At 30.4% G+C, this 15,245-nt stretch overlaps 1 protein-coding gene across 3 annotated transcripts in view; it reads right to left on the bottom strand.

Annotated features, from left to right (window-relative positions):
* Positions 1-760: 760 nt before the first annotated feature.
* The window catches only part of LOC108781083 (serine/threonine-protein kinase SIK3), a 35,779-nt gene continuing 21,294 nt past the window's right edge, over positions 761-15,245 (bottom strand). Inside the window, exons 10-14 of one of the 3 annotated variants that reach the window (XR_001940926.1) lie at positions 14,761-14,898; positions 12,388-12,609; positions 11,317-11,513; positions 10,787-10,983; positions 1,288-1,364 (exon numbers count right to left, since the gene is read on the bottom strand). Coding sequence is in view for 2 of the 3 variants with exons in the window: in XM_018548959.1 (XP_018404461.1) it covers positions 858-1,364; positions 11,317-11,513; positions 12,388-12,609; positions 14,761-14,898 (1,064 nt within the window). In the remaining variant the exon portion in view is untranslated. Of the gene's footprint in view, positions 1,365-10,786; positions 10,984-11,316; positions 11,514-12,387; positions 12,610-14,760; positions 14,899-15,245 lie in introns of all 3 variants that reach the window. The other 2 variants (XM_018548959.1, XM_018548960.1) reach the window with 2 other exon arrangements.

Raw genomic sequence — 15,245 nt, 5'->3', positions numbered from 1 at the left:
GCAGAAATAGAAAATAGCAATTTATTATTACAAATAAATATATTATATCATTTATTATAATATCGATATTTTAATTGTTTGAAAATAGTAATCACAACAGAAAAGTATATATTTTAAAGAGAAAAGTTGGTGAACCTTGAATGCGAATTTAACTCGCCGGAGTGTTTCGAAGATCGTTCAAACCTTCGAAAATTTATAACTTAAAAACAAAACCGCATGTTGATAAACTCCACGACACTTTTTTAACTTTGATAATTACCTAAAAAATTGGCATTAAAAAAACTTGACAAATACTTTTGAGATTCCCTTTGTCAGTATAGGTGTGTTGAATTAATATGGAAAGATTATATATATGAATGAAACAGTGAGTCGTTCTTTACACCTACACTGGGTACTATTATTAATCCCTAATATTGTAATGAACAAATTGTCAATATTTTAAATATTTATTTTTTTTCAATGTTTTACGAGTTTATATAATATACATCCGCTGTAGTTAAAAAAATAAAGAAACTGAACTGTTTATGTTTTTGGGAATTATTAAATATATATATATAACATTTTAATGTTTCAGAAGATATGAATACATAACTAATATATTTTTTTATTTACAATTTCATAAATTTTTTATAAGTAGATGGTATGTATCTCTTGAAACAAACACTAAAAACCGTATAATACATTAAATGTTACACGAATATAATAACAATAATGTTATTATATATATAAAGAATGGTAATTTTAAAATACCATTTGTGTGTATATGCAGTATGTGCAATACTGTGATGAATAGTGTATAATACACTAGGAATGTAACGTAATGTATGAAAACATATTATATTATACGCTGGTTGTCGTCAAACAGTAATACATGAAATCAATTGCTGACAAAGTTGACTATATTGCAATTGGTCCCCACTAATCCTACGCATTTTTATTCCTTTCGTTTCTCTTTCTTCCGATTCATATACCCTAAGTTCAATTTGTACACCACCTGGATATTCTAAACTAAGTCCACTACCTTTCACTTCCTCTCTCGAAAATATAAAACCTTTTGGTGGCGCTCTTGCATCTATTATTTGTTTAACACGACCTAATATAGTTTCGGAATTTAATCTACTTGATTCATCAGATAAAGGAACTTCGACTTCGGTAGGTATCGTCGTACTGTGTGGTCTACCGATACCGCGTGTTATACTAGGTCTCGAAGGATCGCACGGTTCTGAAATAATAAAACTCGGAAGAGTGTTGTAATGAGGTAACGTATCTTCGAGTGAATCTGGCGATGGAGACGGTGAAGGTGAACAACTGATTAATGTCACTTGTCCTCCAAGAACATCTGTCACTGAAATTTGCGGTGGTACCTGTAAACAAATATTAAAATTAAAAAATTAACGATTTAAATAAAAGATGAGTATTACAACAATAAACTTATACGTTTACTTTAATTTTTCTAAGAAAAGATTTGTCAATATTTAATGGTAATTATTTAAAAAAAATGTTGCTGTTTTTCTTTAAATTAAGTTCAATAAAATATTAATTTGTATTAAAATGTTTATAATAAAATTTATTAAAACATAATATTCAAATAAAATTTTCAAATTTTACACAAATAAGATATTATATTATTCTTCTTATCATTAAATATAAAACAATACACCAACAATTTCTTATGAAATACTATTATAATGTATCTTGATAAGTCAGTGATTGCAGTGAGGGACTCGAATTATTATAAATTCTTGTCACTGTATAATTAAAGTAAAAAAATAAAACACCAATAATAAACAAAATGAATATTAAGTTTAAATCATAATTTCAATGTTTATATTTTATTTTTATAAAATTTGATTAATTATGTTAATACATCTTTAAAGAATTGTAAAAAGAATTTAAAAAGTGGTAAATATTTACATAAAGTCAACCTCTTCAAAGTCAATAATCTTGAGATATGTTCAAGGTCATGACCCTGAATAATCTCTCAACACATAAGTTTTAGTCATCACGTTTTCATAACTCAATACGAAAGGCCCTCTCGTGAGAGATCGGCAAATACAGCGAAAAATCCTAGCCGAGAAACTTAAACGGTATTGCGAAATCTTACACACATACAGAGTATCGATCATGAAACTTTTTTCCTAGAATGAAAAGTGAAAATTTTTACCATTGAAGTTAATGGAGAAATTTTTAACTTTTCACTTTTCATCCTGAAGAAAAAGTTTCATGATCGATACCTAGTTTATCAGAATAAGCTCCATCTTTACAACATCAAGCAATAATAATCTTGGCACATGTACCAAATGATCGCTGAAGATCATTTATTATAATAACGAGGATATGCTTGTCCGGTAGTAAGCCACTACGCATGCAACAAGCATACGTCACAATCAGTTTTGGCTATATGTGATTCGTCCGTGAAATATGGTCACCATGCACCAACTGCATGGAATAACTTTCCTGGGTATAGTCTATGTGTTAACATACTAGAGTGAGAATTGTGTTTTCATTGCAAAGAAAAAATGAGCTGTGCAGTGAAAAGATACACGAACTATATTCGGAAAACAAGCAATATGCCAACAAAGCATGCTTGAAATAACACGTTCAAATTTACTGCATAACGATAACGTATGCTTGTTAATAATTTTGATTGACCAGTGGGCATCATGAACGTGCGTACGACCATACCTTTGTCTGGAAAATCGTTATGCCGTGTAAAGTGGAGTCTACAATAGAAGTCATAGCGGTTGTAGGGTCTTAAGTCGTAGAAAATTAACTAATCACAGTCGAATATGAAAAAAATAATTGTCTTTGATTGGTCGATTTTCCGATGTAATACCCTACGACTGCTACAACTTCTATTGTAGACCTCGCATAATGCATACTGAAGCGATGAGCGAACGATATTTAATGAAAACTCTGCTTTTTCTCATATGATGATGTAAAACAGCTCTCATTGCATATCACTGTCGCTCGTCGATCATCACATCCAGTATGCAGTAGGCATAAGAAGGGATAAATCTTGCTTTGCGTAGAAAATCGGACGCTCCTAGACAGAAGAGAGAGTAGAGCAGACCTTACTTTGCCCTTTGTGTGGAAAATCGAACGTTCCTAGGCAGAGGGGGACGTATGTGAGTCAACATTGCTTTGCGTGGAAAGTCGTTACGTTAACAGAGAAGAGTGTGAATTTTTTAATGAACAACGAACAAAATTAAAGGTTACTCAGGATTTTGAAAAACATCAGGACTAGTTCTCTCTATTCAAAAGTTTATCATATAAAATACTTTGTATAAAATATTTTATAATATTATAAAGAATAAATAAAAGAAAAAAAATGTTTATCTGCGTGATATATAACTTTATAATAAACGACGAACAAATAATCTTTTGATTGTTACTCAGAGTCATGATCATGACAGCATATGTCAACATCATGACCCTGAATAACAATTAAAAGGTTTCAGCTATCATTCGTTGTTTATTCAAAATGTTACTCATAAAAAATATAACCAGACAGATGAACATTGATTTTTCATTGATTTTTGAAGGAGTTGACTTTACGTGAATATTTACCAAAAATATTAATTGTTTAAAATTTGAAAAGTAAGCTCATTTACAAATAATGCTAATAATATGGATGTGCGATTTTCAAAATTGTGCATTGCAGTAATCGCAATACATTATATCGATTTTTATATGAGTATATACACCGAGACACAGCCATGACTCCTAATTTAATTAACTGCCTATTTTTGTTGCATTAAAAATCATTGGTAAATTCAGAACAGTTACAGCTATAAACAATAAATAATATTAATTGTTAGAACGCAGCAAATACTCGTACAAAAACATTTGATTTTTTTGTATTAACATAGAAAACTCTCTAATAAAATCTGAAATATACTTTTAAAGAAGCAAAGAGAATATTAATCGCAAACGTGATTTTAAATCATGTGCGATTAACTTTGACCCCTCAAAATGAAAGTAATTTTCAGAAACATTTTTCACTAGAAACACGAGAAAAATAATAAAAAAAATTTTCCAACAGATGTAGTCGTGCGCCCTTAAGCAGGGAGGAGAGGTGGGGTGAAAATCGCTTTGCGTGGAAAGTCGTACGCTCCTAAACAGAGAAGAATATAGGGTGGAGTTACTTCGCGTGGAAAGTCATGTGCCCTTATAGGCAGAGGAAAGGCGGAGTGAACCTTGCTTCGCGTAGGAAAATTGCTTCGTCTCGTAAACAGAGGAAAAATAAAGTCGCTTTAGCCTGTAGATAGAGGAATAAAACATTTTTTTTCATGTTTCTTGTTATAAATGCTTTCGAAAATCATTTTCATTTTAAGGAAAGATATCGTGCCCCAGTTACAATCATATCGCATTGCCATTTAAGAAAAAAAATTGCAATGATTATACAGAATCACACATCTCCACCTATAATAGTAAGTACACTATTTTTAATAGATAATTGTTTTAAAAATTTATAACAAAATTTAAAATTTTGTAACGTATTCTAATAGGCAAATAGATGTGAATTTTCAATAAAAATAACTATTAAATATGATAAGAACAAATTTGTGTTTAATATATAAATATATACTGAAAATTTTAAAAAATTTAGAAGACACGGTAGTATCTCGCGCCAAGTGAACACGCAGCGCGAGACCGCTCGTGTCTTTTCACGCGAACTGATGACTTGTCAATATCTGAGATTATCAGATTTCAATAAGGGCTGAATTGAATCTAGTTTTGAGGCCTAATCGATAGCTTATGTTCCAATTGCATAACAAAAAATATTACATTTTATCTCTGTAATGTATAAATTTACATTATTATATTTATGTAAATATACACAACAATTCATATTCATTTTTAAACATGTTATATATGTCCTCTTGTAGATTACATAAATTGTGAGAAGGATGGGGGGAATAAAAAGATTTTGCATATATTTCCGGTGCGTAAATGGAGTCATTGAACTCAATGTGTATCCCTTGCCGCAAGCAATCAAGACCTAAATAAGTTGCGGAAGGTGCAGTATCTTTAATTTATAACCCGTTATTAACACAAACGGGTTAGGAATTGTGCTAACTGAAAACTTTCCGGAAGAGGAGAGAATAATCGTGTACGTCAGCTATACGCTAAACCAGACCAAATAGAATTACAGCGAAACGGAACTGCGCATCTGGCATATTAAACTTCAAACCATACATTTTATTCTTGATGTATAGAAATAGAAAGAAGTCACAAGGTGCCAGATCGAAACTATAAGGCGGATAGATCATTAATCACTCAGCATTAATCGTATGACGATTTTCAAGCGCGGCAGACACAACAGAACCGGTTTTCCTGAAGAACGATGCAATCATTTTCTTCCTAACACTTCTGTCGCGCTTCACGTTTGTTGGATCATCTGGGAACATACTCAATTATCACTTGCTTTCCAGTTTATAGCAATAAATCCATGATTTATCACGTATTACGATGTCATACACTGCTCTGAACCGACCATGAACATATTTTTTCAGCATTTCTTTGCATCATTTGATACGCACCTTTTTTTTGGCGCGTTAAATTGTGTGGTATATCCAATAAGCACAGTTTTCTGACGCCAAAATGATCATATAAGATTGTTTTGATTTGTATAATATCATACCAATGCTTTAAGATGTTTTTATTTTTCTGTAAGTCGTGTAATTTTTATACTGCAATAAATTGCATCGATGTTCTCTGGAGTAACCGCTGTGGCAGAACAGCCTTCATAGGATTCGTCACTGAATTCTACTCAACCGTGCTTGAAGTTTGCGTAACACTCATAAACAGTCCTTTAAAATGTTTTATCGCCGAATGAAAACTCTCGAGACATTATAGTGGAGCGACTTCTTAAAATCATAGAAAATCATCGCGCAGAAATGTTCTTGTGATATATTCATTTTCTTTCAAAACTGTTAACTTTGAATGTCTCACAGCTGTGAACGAATGAATGTTTGTTGATGCGTCAAAAACAAAAGTGTTATTAAAAGACGAAATATAGTTAGTAAGTATATCAATTTTAATGTGACACGACACCTAATGCTATCTTGCGAAAACTCAGAGCAACCTACGCATTAGCATCAATACTTTTTTCGGTTTAGCAACCAATAAATATATGAAATATGTATTTTATGGAATTCGATCTAAAATGCAATCAAGTCTTGAAAAATATACTATTCTGATGATCTACTGGTATTGAATACGTCGCATAGCCAATATATACGGATTCTTTTACAATAACAAAAATTTAAGATCACTTGATTCTTTAATATGATCAAGAGTGAAGCAAATGTGTGTGCAAGAGTAGCCCACGTGTGTGGAATATTGTTCTCACGTTCCAACACTCGTGAGGTTTTCTTTTTGCTCAATTCCAAGAGAATATCTTGATTCCTGCTCAATTCTTCGACAGTTATTTTGAGGAAAAGTCACTATTAGTATCTTCAGATTCTGACAAAAATACACATGAAATGTAAATTTACTCATACTTCATCTATATCATGCACGTACGCATGGTAGAGAAAATTTGGAGTCACTAAATAAAATAGAAATAACGAATAGTGAATTAATCCTATTCTCTGTCAAAGGATGCTAGGCGGACTGTACCTCCATATGATACATCCTGAATAGTATTAAAATAGTTCGTGATCTTTATATAAAGAACGTATTTACGTTTCTGGTTAAATTATCGCTTCTCACTTATTAACCGTATATACATATATACGATTATCATTTTTTTAATTATATTTAAACAATGTTCCCACCACTTCCCAGACATATGATTATTAGTTCTTGTTTTCTGAGAATTCAAGTGAAGACAAGAAAATGGACGAATCTGAGGATGAGACAAGCAAGGACAAAAATAATAATTGATGAGAACAATCATTAAGATGCATTACCCAAGCAAAAGCGCCAGATCCCAGCCATGGGTTGCGTTAGCATCGGTTGGATCAGCGAAGACTAGAGATATAACTGTCGCCTTCACTACCTCTCACCAAACACAAAAAATCACCTGAGTAATACTATCAGTTTCTCAAATCTAAAGAAATTGCCACCAACGTAAATCTGCCTCAATTTCATGCACTTATAGAGAGGAATGCACCCTCAAATGTGCATTATTCCCGACAGAACTGCCGGATACAGTCATATGCGGGAAGAAACCCGCAAAAACTCTTAAAATTTAAACAATAATAAAGTAATAATGGGGAAATGAGAGTATATTTCCGCTATATTAAGATCTATTTTCACGTCACGCGCAATATTTCAAAATTGAAACTCTCATTTGCAGATTTACATCCTCAGACTCGCTTAACGCGAACATCAAACTTTGACATTCGCATTAATGCGAAACTCTCACTTATAGCCGCATATCCTCGAACGCGCTTAGCGCGAACTTCAAATCTTTTCTTTTCTCGATAGAAGCTATTGGGAAGTTTGCGCTTATAACAAAGATAGTTGCACATTGCAAATTTTTAAAATACCGCGCAGACACTTGCCAGTATCCGAAATTGCCCGAATAATCGCACTTCTGGAAGAAGGGTAAAGTATGCGTTATGTAGTGTCGGTGTATCTAATGTGGTTTACAGCAATCGAAAGAGTGAATCTTTACATTCAATTTGTTTTATTAATCGTTGTATTTTTTTTCACCAAGTTATTGAACATTGAAGCAAAAGTGTGAAAAAAATCATACAATGATCAATAAAAAAGCAAATTGAAAGTAAAGATGGACTCTTTGAACTACTGTAAACGGCACTTTTGTGTGATTTTTACTTCACGCCGTAGACCTTTGTAAAGTTTGTACAAAATTTTTTTATATAACGGATATCCATTTGCGTCTACATAGCTCCGTGAAAGTCAGTCAGACTGAAATATCGATGATCGATTTTGAAAGTAGAGATTTCAATCATTAAAATGCTTTTTTGATTTTTATTTGCGATGATTTTTCACCGAGTTATAGTGTTCTGAATATTGCGCAATTTTGAGCAATGTTCGAAAGTGTTCCCTATTTTTTGTTGAATAGTGTATGTATTTGCAACAATTTGTATATGAATATTACTAAAGACCAAGATTCGCTTTGACCGAAAGCAAGATTATTTCTCTTAATTATTCTTATTGGTCCAGTTTCTATAATTACTCATAAATTTCATCATAAACTTCATAAATTTTACCTTTATAAATTTAAATTGATTCATTTTAAATTGAGTGTTTGCTGCCTATATAACTATTTATTTGTTCACATTTTGAGAATATTCCTTTTAAACCATATTATTATTAACAGAAATCAGAAATATTAATATTTTTTACATTACCAACCTATTCTATATTACATATCTTCTTATGTTCGAAAGTGTTCCCTATTTTTTGTTGAATAGTGTATGTATTTGCAACAATTTGTATTATGAATATTACTAAAGACCAAGATTCACTTTGACCGAAAGCAAGATTATTCCTCTTAATTATTCTTACCGATCCAGTTTCTATAATTGCTCATAAATTTCATCATAAACTTCATAAATTTACATTATTGTCTCTATATTTAATTTTATTTATATTATGCAGTCCATTGTAGAAAGATTTGAAGATGGTGACTTTTATAATAATAAATATATTATATACACACAGAAGATAGACAATCTATACATGTACGTATAGAAGATAACACTGTACGACAAAAATTGTATTTCATAATATGTCGTAGGTGATTCTGATTTTTTTTCTATAAATTACGAGTTAAAGAAAAATGCTCTAGCAAATTCCTTTTTTAAAAAATTACATTAAAGAGTTCAAAAACATCTTTTTGGCCATTTTTAAAGTTATTGAAAAAATGGGACGTCATAGAAATTTGGATATTGGCTGAAATAAAAACTCAAACCTTAAACTACAACCGTAAAATAAAAATAAATTAATAACATGACAAAAACGTTTTTGTAGCGCATATTTTTTTAAAAAGTGCAAATCAACTACAACGTGTGCTTATGTTAGCTGAACAATTATTTCATATGCATATGAATATATGCGCGCGTGTGCGCGTGTGTGTATGCGGGTGCGCGTGTAAATTATATAGAAAAACAGAAGTAAAAATATAGTCTTTTAACATATATGTTAGTATATGTGTATTTACGTATATATACATTCGCAATCAATATAAAACCCAAACAACACGTATGTCTTAAAGACATCTAAAAGAAATAAATTTTTTAACGATTCCTGATATTCTATATAAACATACATATTGTCTGGACATAATTTTTATTTATATAATGTGGAAAGAATCATATCTGCGTCTGCAGAGTGGGGGTTAAACTCAAAAAAAGGGACACACTAATTGTGAGTTTTGTAATCGTAATTTTTTACACGAAATTCGTTTCTTTTTTTTCATTTTTATACACGGCAATTGCTAAACTTCTCGCTCGTTTGAAATGTTGATCGAATGTGATCAATGCATCAATTCTGGCTGAAATTTGGCACAGAAGGGTTTGAAAAGTGAACCACCCACTTTTTATTTGTGCTGCTATCATTGTTTTGATTTTATTTCTAATATACCTGTACTTTTCTACTTTTAAAATAAAATATATCCAAAGGTGTGTAAATTTTCCTAACTTTTTTGTTCTTTCCCTCTATTACAACATATACCTAAAACGCATGCATATATCTTAGCGTGGAACATAAAATGTAGCCGCAGCACATTCTCCTCACATCTTTGCGTGGCTATGATAGATTTCCTGAATAATCGTCAACTCAACAATTAATACTTATCTCGGTTCGCAGGACAGAGCAATAGTTTTTTTTTTCTGTCAAATTCGATCGTTTCATGCAAAAACACATCGAATGAACCTAATTTTATCAAAATAGTGAAGTGATCAAGGAAGTTTAACTGAAGAATTATCTTAGTCACCTCCTACACAAGGTAAGACGTACATATATCACGTATTAAAAATGAATGATACTACATACTAATAATAAACTTTTATTGTTAATCATAATATCATTTAATATTTAACTCTGCAGCATTTTTTCTCAATTAGAAATTATATTAATATGACAGATGACAGAAACGGGCTCGGCTTCTCGCTATGACAGATTTTCTAATCTTACACGTACTAATCTTAAATATTTCATAACTTCTTTAATATAGCCGAGCGCATTTTTTTCTGCTAGATTTATTCATTTTACAAGAAAGCATCGATTGATATATTTTTTATCAATGAATACCGATATTTTTTTTGCGCACGCGCGCGCGCGCGTATGTGTGTGTGTGTGTGTGTGTGTGTGTGTGTGTACATGCATATAAGACATATATGCACTTGTTCAATTCCTCCGCGACCGCGTGATGAAAATTATAATATGGATTGCATGTAAAAGCTGATTACTATTACTTACAGTGATCGCTCTATTTCTTAAAACTTGAGCGTAATTCTTACTCACGACACAACATAAACTCAAGATCATCGTATAATCTTATATTCGTTTCCTGTATTCATTGAGCATACATAAAACTTGATCGGTTCAGCCGTTATTGAGATCCGATAATCTCAGTCCCTCACAACTCGTCAGTTTGCGTAATAAAAGAATCTTCAATACGGCCGATCTCGCCTTATGATGTCGTTGCGCTTATCCTAGCACCGAGGACACTACCGTGTGTCTCCAGATATTTATATTTTACAAAAATGTACATTCGCGTGAATCATGCGTCTAATAGTATGATACATAATAATAATTATTCAAGATGTGTGTATATGTCGCATCTCAAAGCATTATATCTTACAATATTTCTGGAGTTCTTGGATATCCTCTGGACTTCGTCTAAAATATCCGTAGGATAACATTGAGGCGGACATTAGTGCATCTGCTGGATATTCACCAGATGTCCGAGACATCCCCGATGTGAGATTAATGCGATATCTCAAAGTGATATCTCTAGGACATCCCTTGAATAAAGTGTGCTGCGTGGGTTTTTTGCAACTGTTAGAGGGCATCAAATGAAAATTAGGCCAAGTTGCAACTAAATCCGATCACTGTATTAGGTAAGATTACCAAAAACTGTGAATGGTTTATGAGATTTTATGTTTCATATTAAAATCAATTAAGAGAAATAATTCTATTTTCAGTCAAAGCAGATCTTAGTGCTTAAATATTTCAATGTAAATTTATATACGTATCAAATTCTGTAAACAAAAACTCGTAAAGCAGATTAATATCAATATTTTATATCAGAATTTTGATATTGTAAAATATTATGTTTTGCAACCACCAACTTTTCAAAAATTTTTTTAAATATAACAAAGTGATACATACCCTTGATATTTCTACAGGATGTTCTTCTTGTATCATATCCAACGCTGGACTATTGCTGGGAGAGTAACTCACAGGAGTAGTTGCTGGTGATCTATGATGCCTAAGTGGACTCAAATCTAAAGGTGTGGCCGGTGGTTGTGCCGGCGTACCGTGTACGATACTACCCTGTACCGACGTCGTAGTTAAACCACTAAGACCTATTATAGATAAATGGAAAAAAATTATGATATATTAAATTTGAATTTCTTTTCTCAAAAAGTTTTTTTATATTTGTCATATGGAGTTACTCCTTCCCCCCAAACACAATAGGTATAGTAAAGCTTAAGAAATTGACCAATCATAGTCGATTATTTTTCTCATATTTGACTGTAATTGATCAATTTTTGAAAGTTTAAGGTTTATTGTATTTGCGGGCTTTCTTGCTTTAATTGATTACCAGGAACACACAAATGCCATGTATTAACTTAGTTTACAGATCATTTATAAATTAATAAAAAATTTGTCGAACAATGGAAAGACCAAAAATGACAATTAATACAAATCCGGTCTACTCAGTGTTACTATAATAAATATTACTGTGCTGCACTGTTGAAATATAATATTGAATACAGAATTGAAAACATTAATCTAAAATATGTATATTTATACCGCTTATGAGCATCAGAAAAAATTTATTGGTTCTGATACGTTGTAATACTTTATTTCTTTTCTCTTTTCCTAGAGATCTATTATTCTGTCAAGTGATTATAATCGATTTAATGACTTGAAAATTTTAATAAATGTTAATTAAAAAAAAAAGATAAGGGATATCTGAGTTTAAGATTTTTAATATAGGTACAAAAGACCGCCTGATTTTCATGAATTTTTGCAGAAACATTCTAAATGACGTAAAATGAATTCCATTAAATGCGCATTTTGCATGAATTGAAAACTATAAAATTCACACAAAAATATTATTAGGCACCAAGGTTCACCTTGACCAAATATGATTTCGCTTATTTATATTGAAAAATTATAATAATGTTAATTACATATTAAATTAACAAAATATTCGATAAAAAAAATGATTACCTTGCGTAATTGCTGCTACACCTCTTTCGTGAACAGGAGAACCAGGAATACTCGCAGGACTGTGTGAAGGTGATGCTAATCTTTGTAATTGTTGATATTCTTGCTGAAGTGCTTGGATACCTGGTCCAGGTGCACCTGATCCTTCTGATGCTCGACGAACAGGTGAGTATCTTTCAGTAGCAACATGGCTGCTTGGGTCCTTATACGAATCCCTATTACTTACTAAAATTAATGTACATATTAGAAACATTTTCTCTAACTAATATCATACAAATGTGTGCGTGCGTGTGCATGTGTGTAAATTAAAAATTATTCACCGAATTCACATAAGAAAAAATTTATAAAATAAAATATTTTAAGTTTTATCAAATATATCTCTCACACTTATAAAATGAAAATTATTCTTATCTCTTTAAAATCAGAAACATATACAATAACTATACATACATTGCAATTAATAAATTTTTTAATTTATTTTTTTATGGTAATATCAGTAGCGCTATAATAATCTATAAATTATTTGCCTAAAAAATATCCGTAATTCTTAGCTTATATATAAAATTTAAATAATGTACGATTAGCTGATAACAAATTATTGTTTTGCGTAGTTTTATTGACTCAACGTTATAAATTTAAAAATAGAGTAACGTACCACTATACAATTTTATTTTAAAGCCAATTTATCGAACAAGTGTTTGAAATGATGTAAAAAGCTTATGGAAATAAAACATTAAATCAAGCAAATATCTTTTGATACTAAATTTCATGAAAAGAGAAACTCTCGTAATCTCACATTTTTCAGTATGTCATGAATTAAAAAAAAGTACAATGTACAAGCTATAAAATGTTATTTTAAAGCCGGTTTATCTGCCTAATAAACTTTTTAAAAGCTGATGGAGTAAAGCATTGAGTTCGTCAAATAAACGTTTTCCAATGATATGTTAGAGTTCGTAAGAGATTGCGGAAATTTCTTTCTTCACAAAATTGGCATATCATCGAAGAATGTTTACTCGAATTAATGTCCTTTTCATAAATCTTTTAGATCACTTTAAATATTTTATTTAGCACTCTTCTTTTAAAACTCTTTTTTTGAAATCAGAACATACCAAAAAAAGAATGCAACAAAAAATAATTAGGAGGTACGGTAGTAACACGCGCGCACTGCAAATAGTAAGATCGGTTTGTATACAATATTTTGTAACTTAGACGAGACTAGCTAATTATTTAAAGTTTACATATACATAGCAAGGTTAAGAATGTTACTTCATAAAAAAAAACTTTATAAAAATAACTCGTTACCGTTACTTAAAAAATAATAATTTATTACTTTTTCCGATATTTATAAAATTATATAAGATATTAGGTTTTAAAATTGCAATATTTAATGATAAATATTAAATTTAATAATTAATATTAAAATAAAACTCTAAATTAATTTACATACAACAAATTTTTTTAAACTTATTTCAATAAATCTTCTTTAATTATTATTTATTTATTTCTTAATATGCAGTTTATTTTAATACAAAAAAATAGAATATCTCAAAATTCTTAAGTTTAAGACAAAAATGTTTCAGACAAAAGTTGCTTAGTTATAAGGAAGAAAGAAGATAGTGATATTGGTAGAATTTAAAAAGATGTACTTAAAATTAGCTCAAGATTATCTAAATTAATTTGAATATAAAAATAAGTTTTTGAATTATATATGTAAGCATTTAAAATTAGCGAATTATATCGCTTAAAACTCGCGTGTTTAAGTGTTGTTGGCACTTTGTGTTGGTCTTTACTTACTACATTTGAACGCGTGAATTTTAGACGATACGATTCGCGAACTTTTTAAATGCTTATGATTAAAAAACTGTTATACCCTCGACATTCTAGTATTAGGATTTTCGTCTTAAAATAATCTCAAAAATCTTTAAACGTTGTTATAGTCTTAACTGGACATCCCGTATATATTTCAAAATCAAAATTATTAAAAAATTAATTTTTGAAAATAATTACTTTATTATTATTTCTTTATCAAATATAAGCAATGACCAATTTTTGGAAAAATCATTATTTTGAAGCATGTATTTAAAGTTTTATTGAAATAATATTGTCAAATTAGAATTATATTAAAACATTTTTTTAAAGTTTAGTATCTAAATTGTACAAAATTGAATGTATACTTTTCGATATTGTACTTCTAATATAATATATATAAGTTAAGGACACAATAAAATATAATATAAATAAGTTAAGAAAACTCTTTAAATTATTTGTACATCGTAAACTTTAATAATATTAAAATTACAAATATTTAACTTTAGTCATATTTTTCAATTATATAGAAAAATTCACAAATTACAATAGTGCAAAAATCTCCATTACCAGTGCTAGTATGATATAATGAAGATTTCCTGTGGTGTGGAAGTGTTGATCCTCTAAGGTGAGTTGGTAACAGTCGCGATGGTAGGTAAGCCCTATTCATCCTAGCTTCTACTTCCATTACCAATTCCGGATTTATAACTACATGCATATTACCAACCAAGAAGAGCACGGAAGTGCAGCGGACACAAAAAAACATGCAAAATCAAAAATAAAATTCAATAAAATATAAATAATGTGCAAATGCTAAAAAATAAGGCTTAAAATATAATAGAGACAATATCAAAATATAAAGCTTAATCATATCACTATTGTATGTGTGCATGTGTGTGCGAGCGTATGCACGTGCGTATGTGTTTCTTTAAAATATTAAATTGTTTTTTATAAACAAACTAAAACCCGATATAATTTTTACGAGTTCATCGTTTTTATCTTATTCAACAAAATTAAAAGATCCACTTGTTTCATCCTGTAAAAATAGGCACATC

Source organism: Cyphomyrmex costatus, unplaced genomic scaffold (assembly GCF_001594065.2).
Source record: "Cyphomyrmex costatus isolate MS0001 unplaced genomic scaffold, Ccosl1.0 scaffold76, whole genome shotgun sequence".
In the NCBI taxonomy this organism is placed as follows: Eukaryota; Metazoa; Arthropoda; class Insecta; order Hymenoptera; family Formicidae; genus Cyphomyrmex; species Cyphomyrmex costatus.
This window is presented reverse-complemented; position numbering and strand designations above follow the sequence as displayed.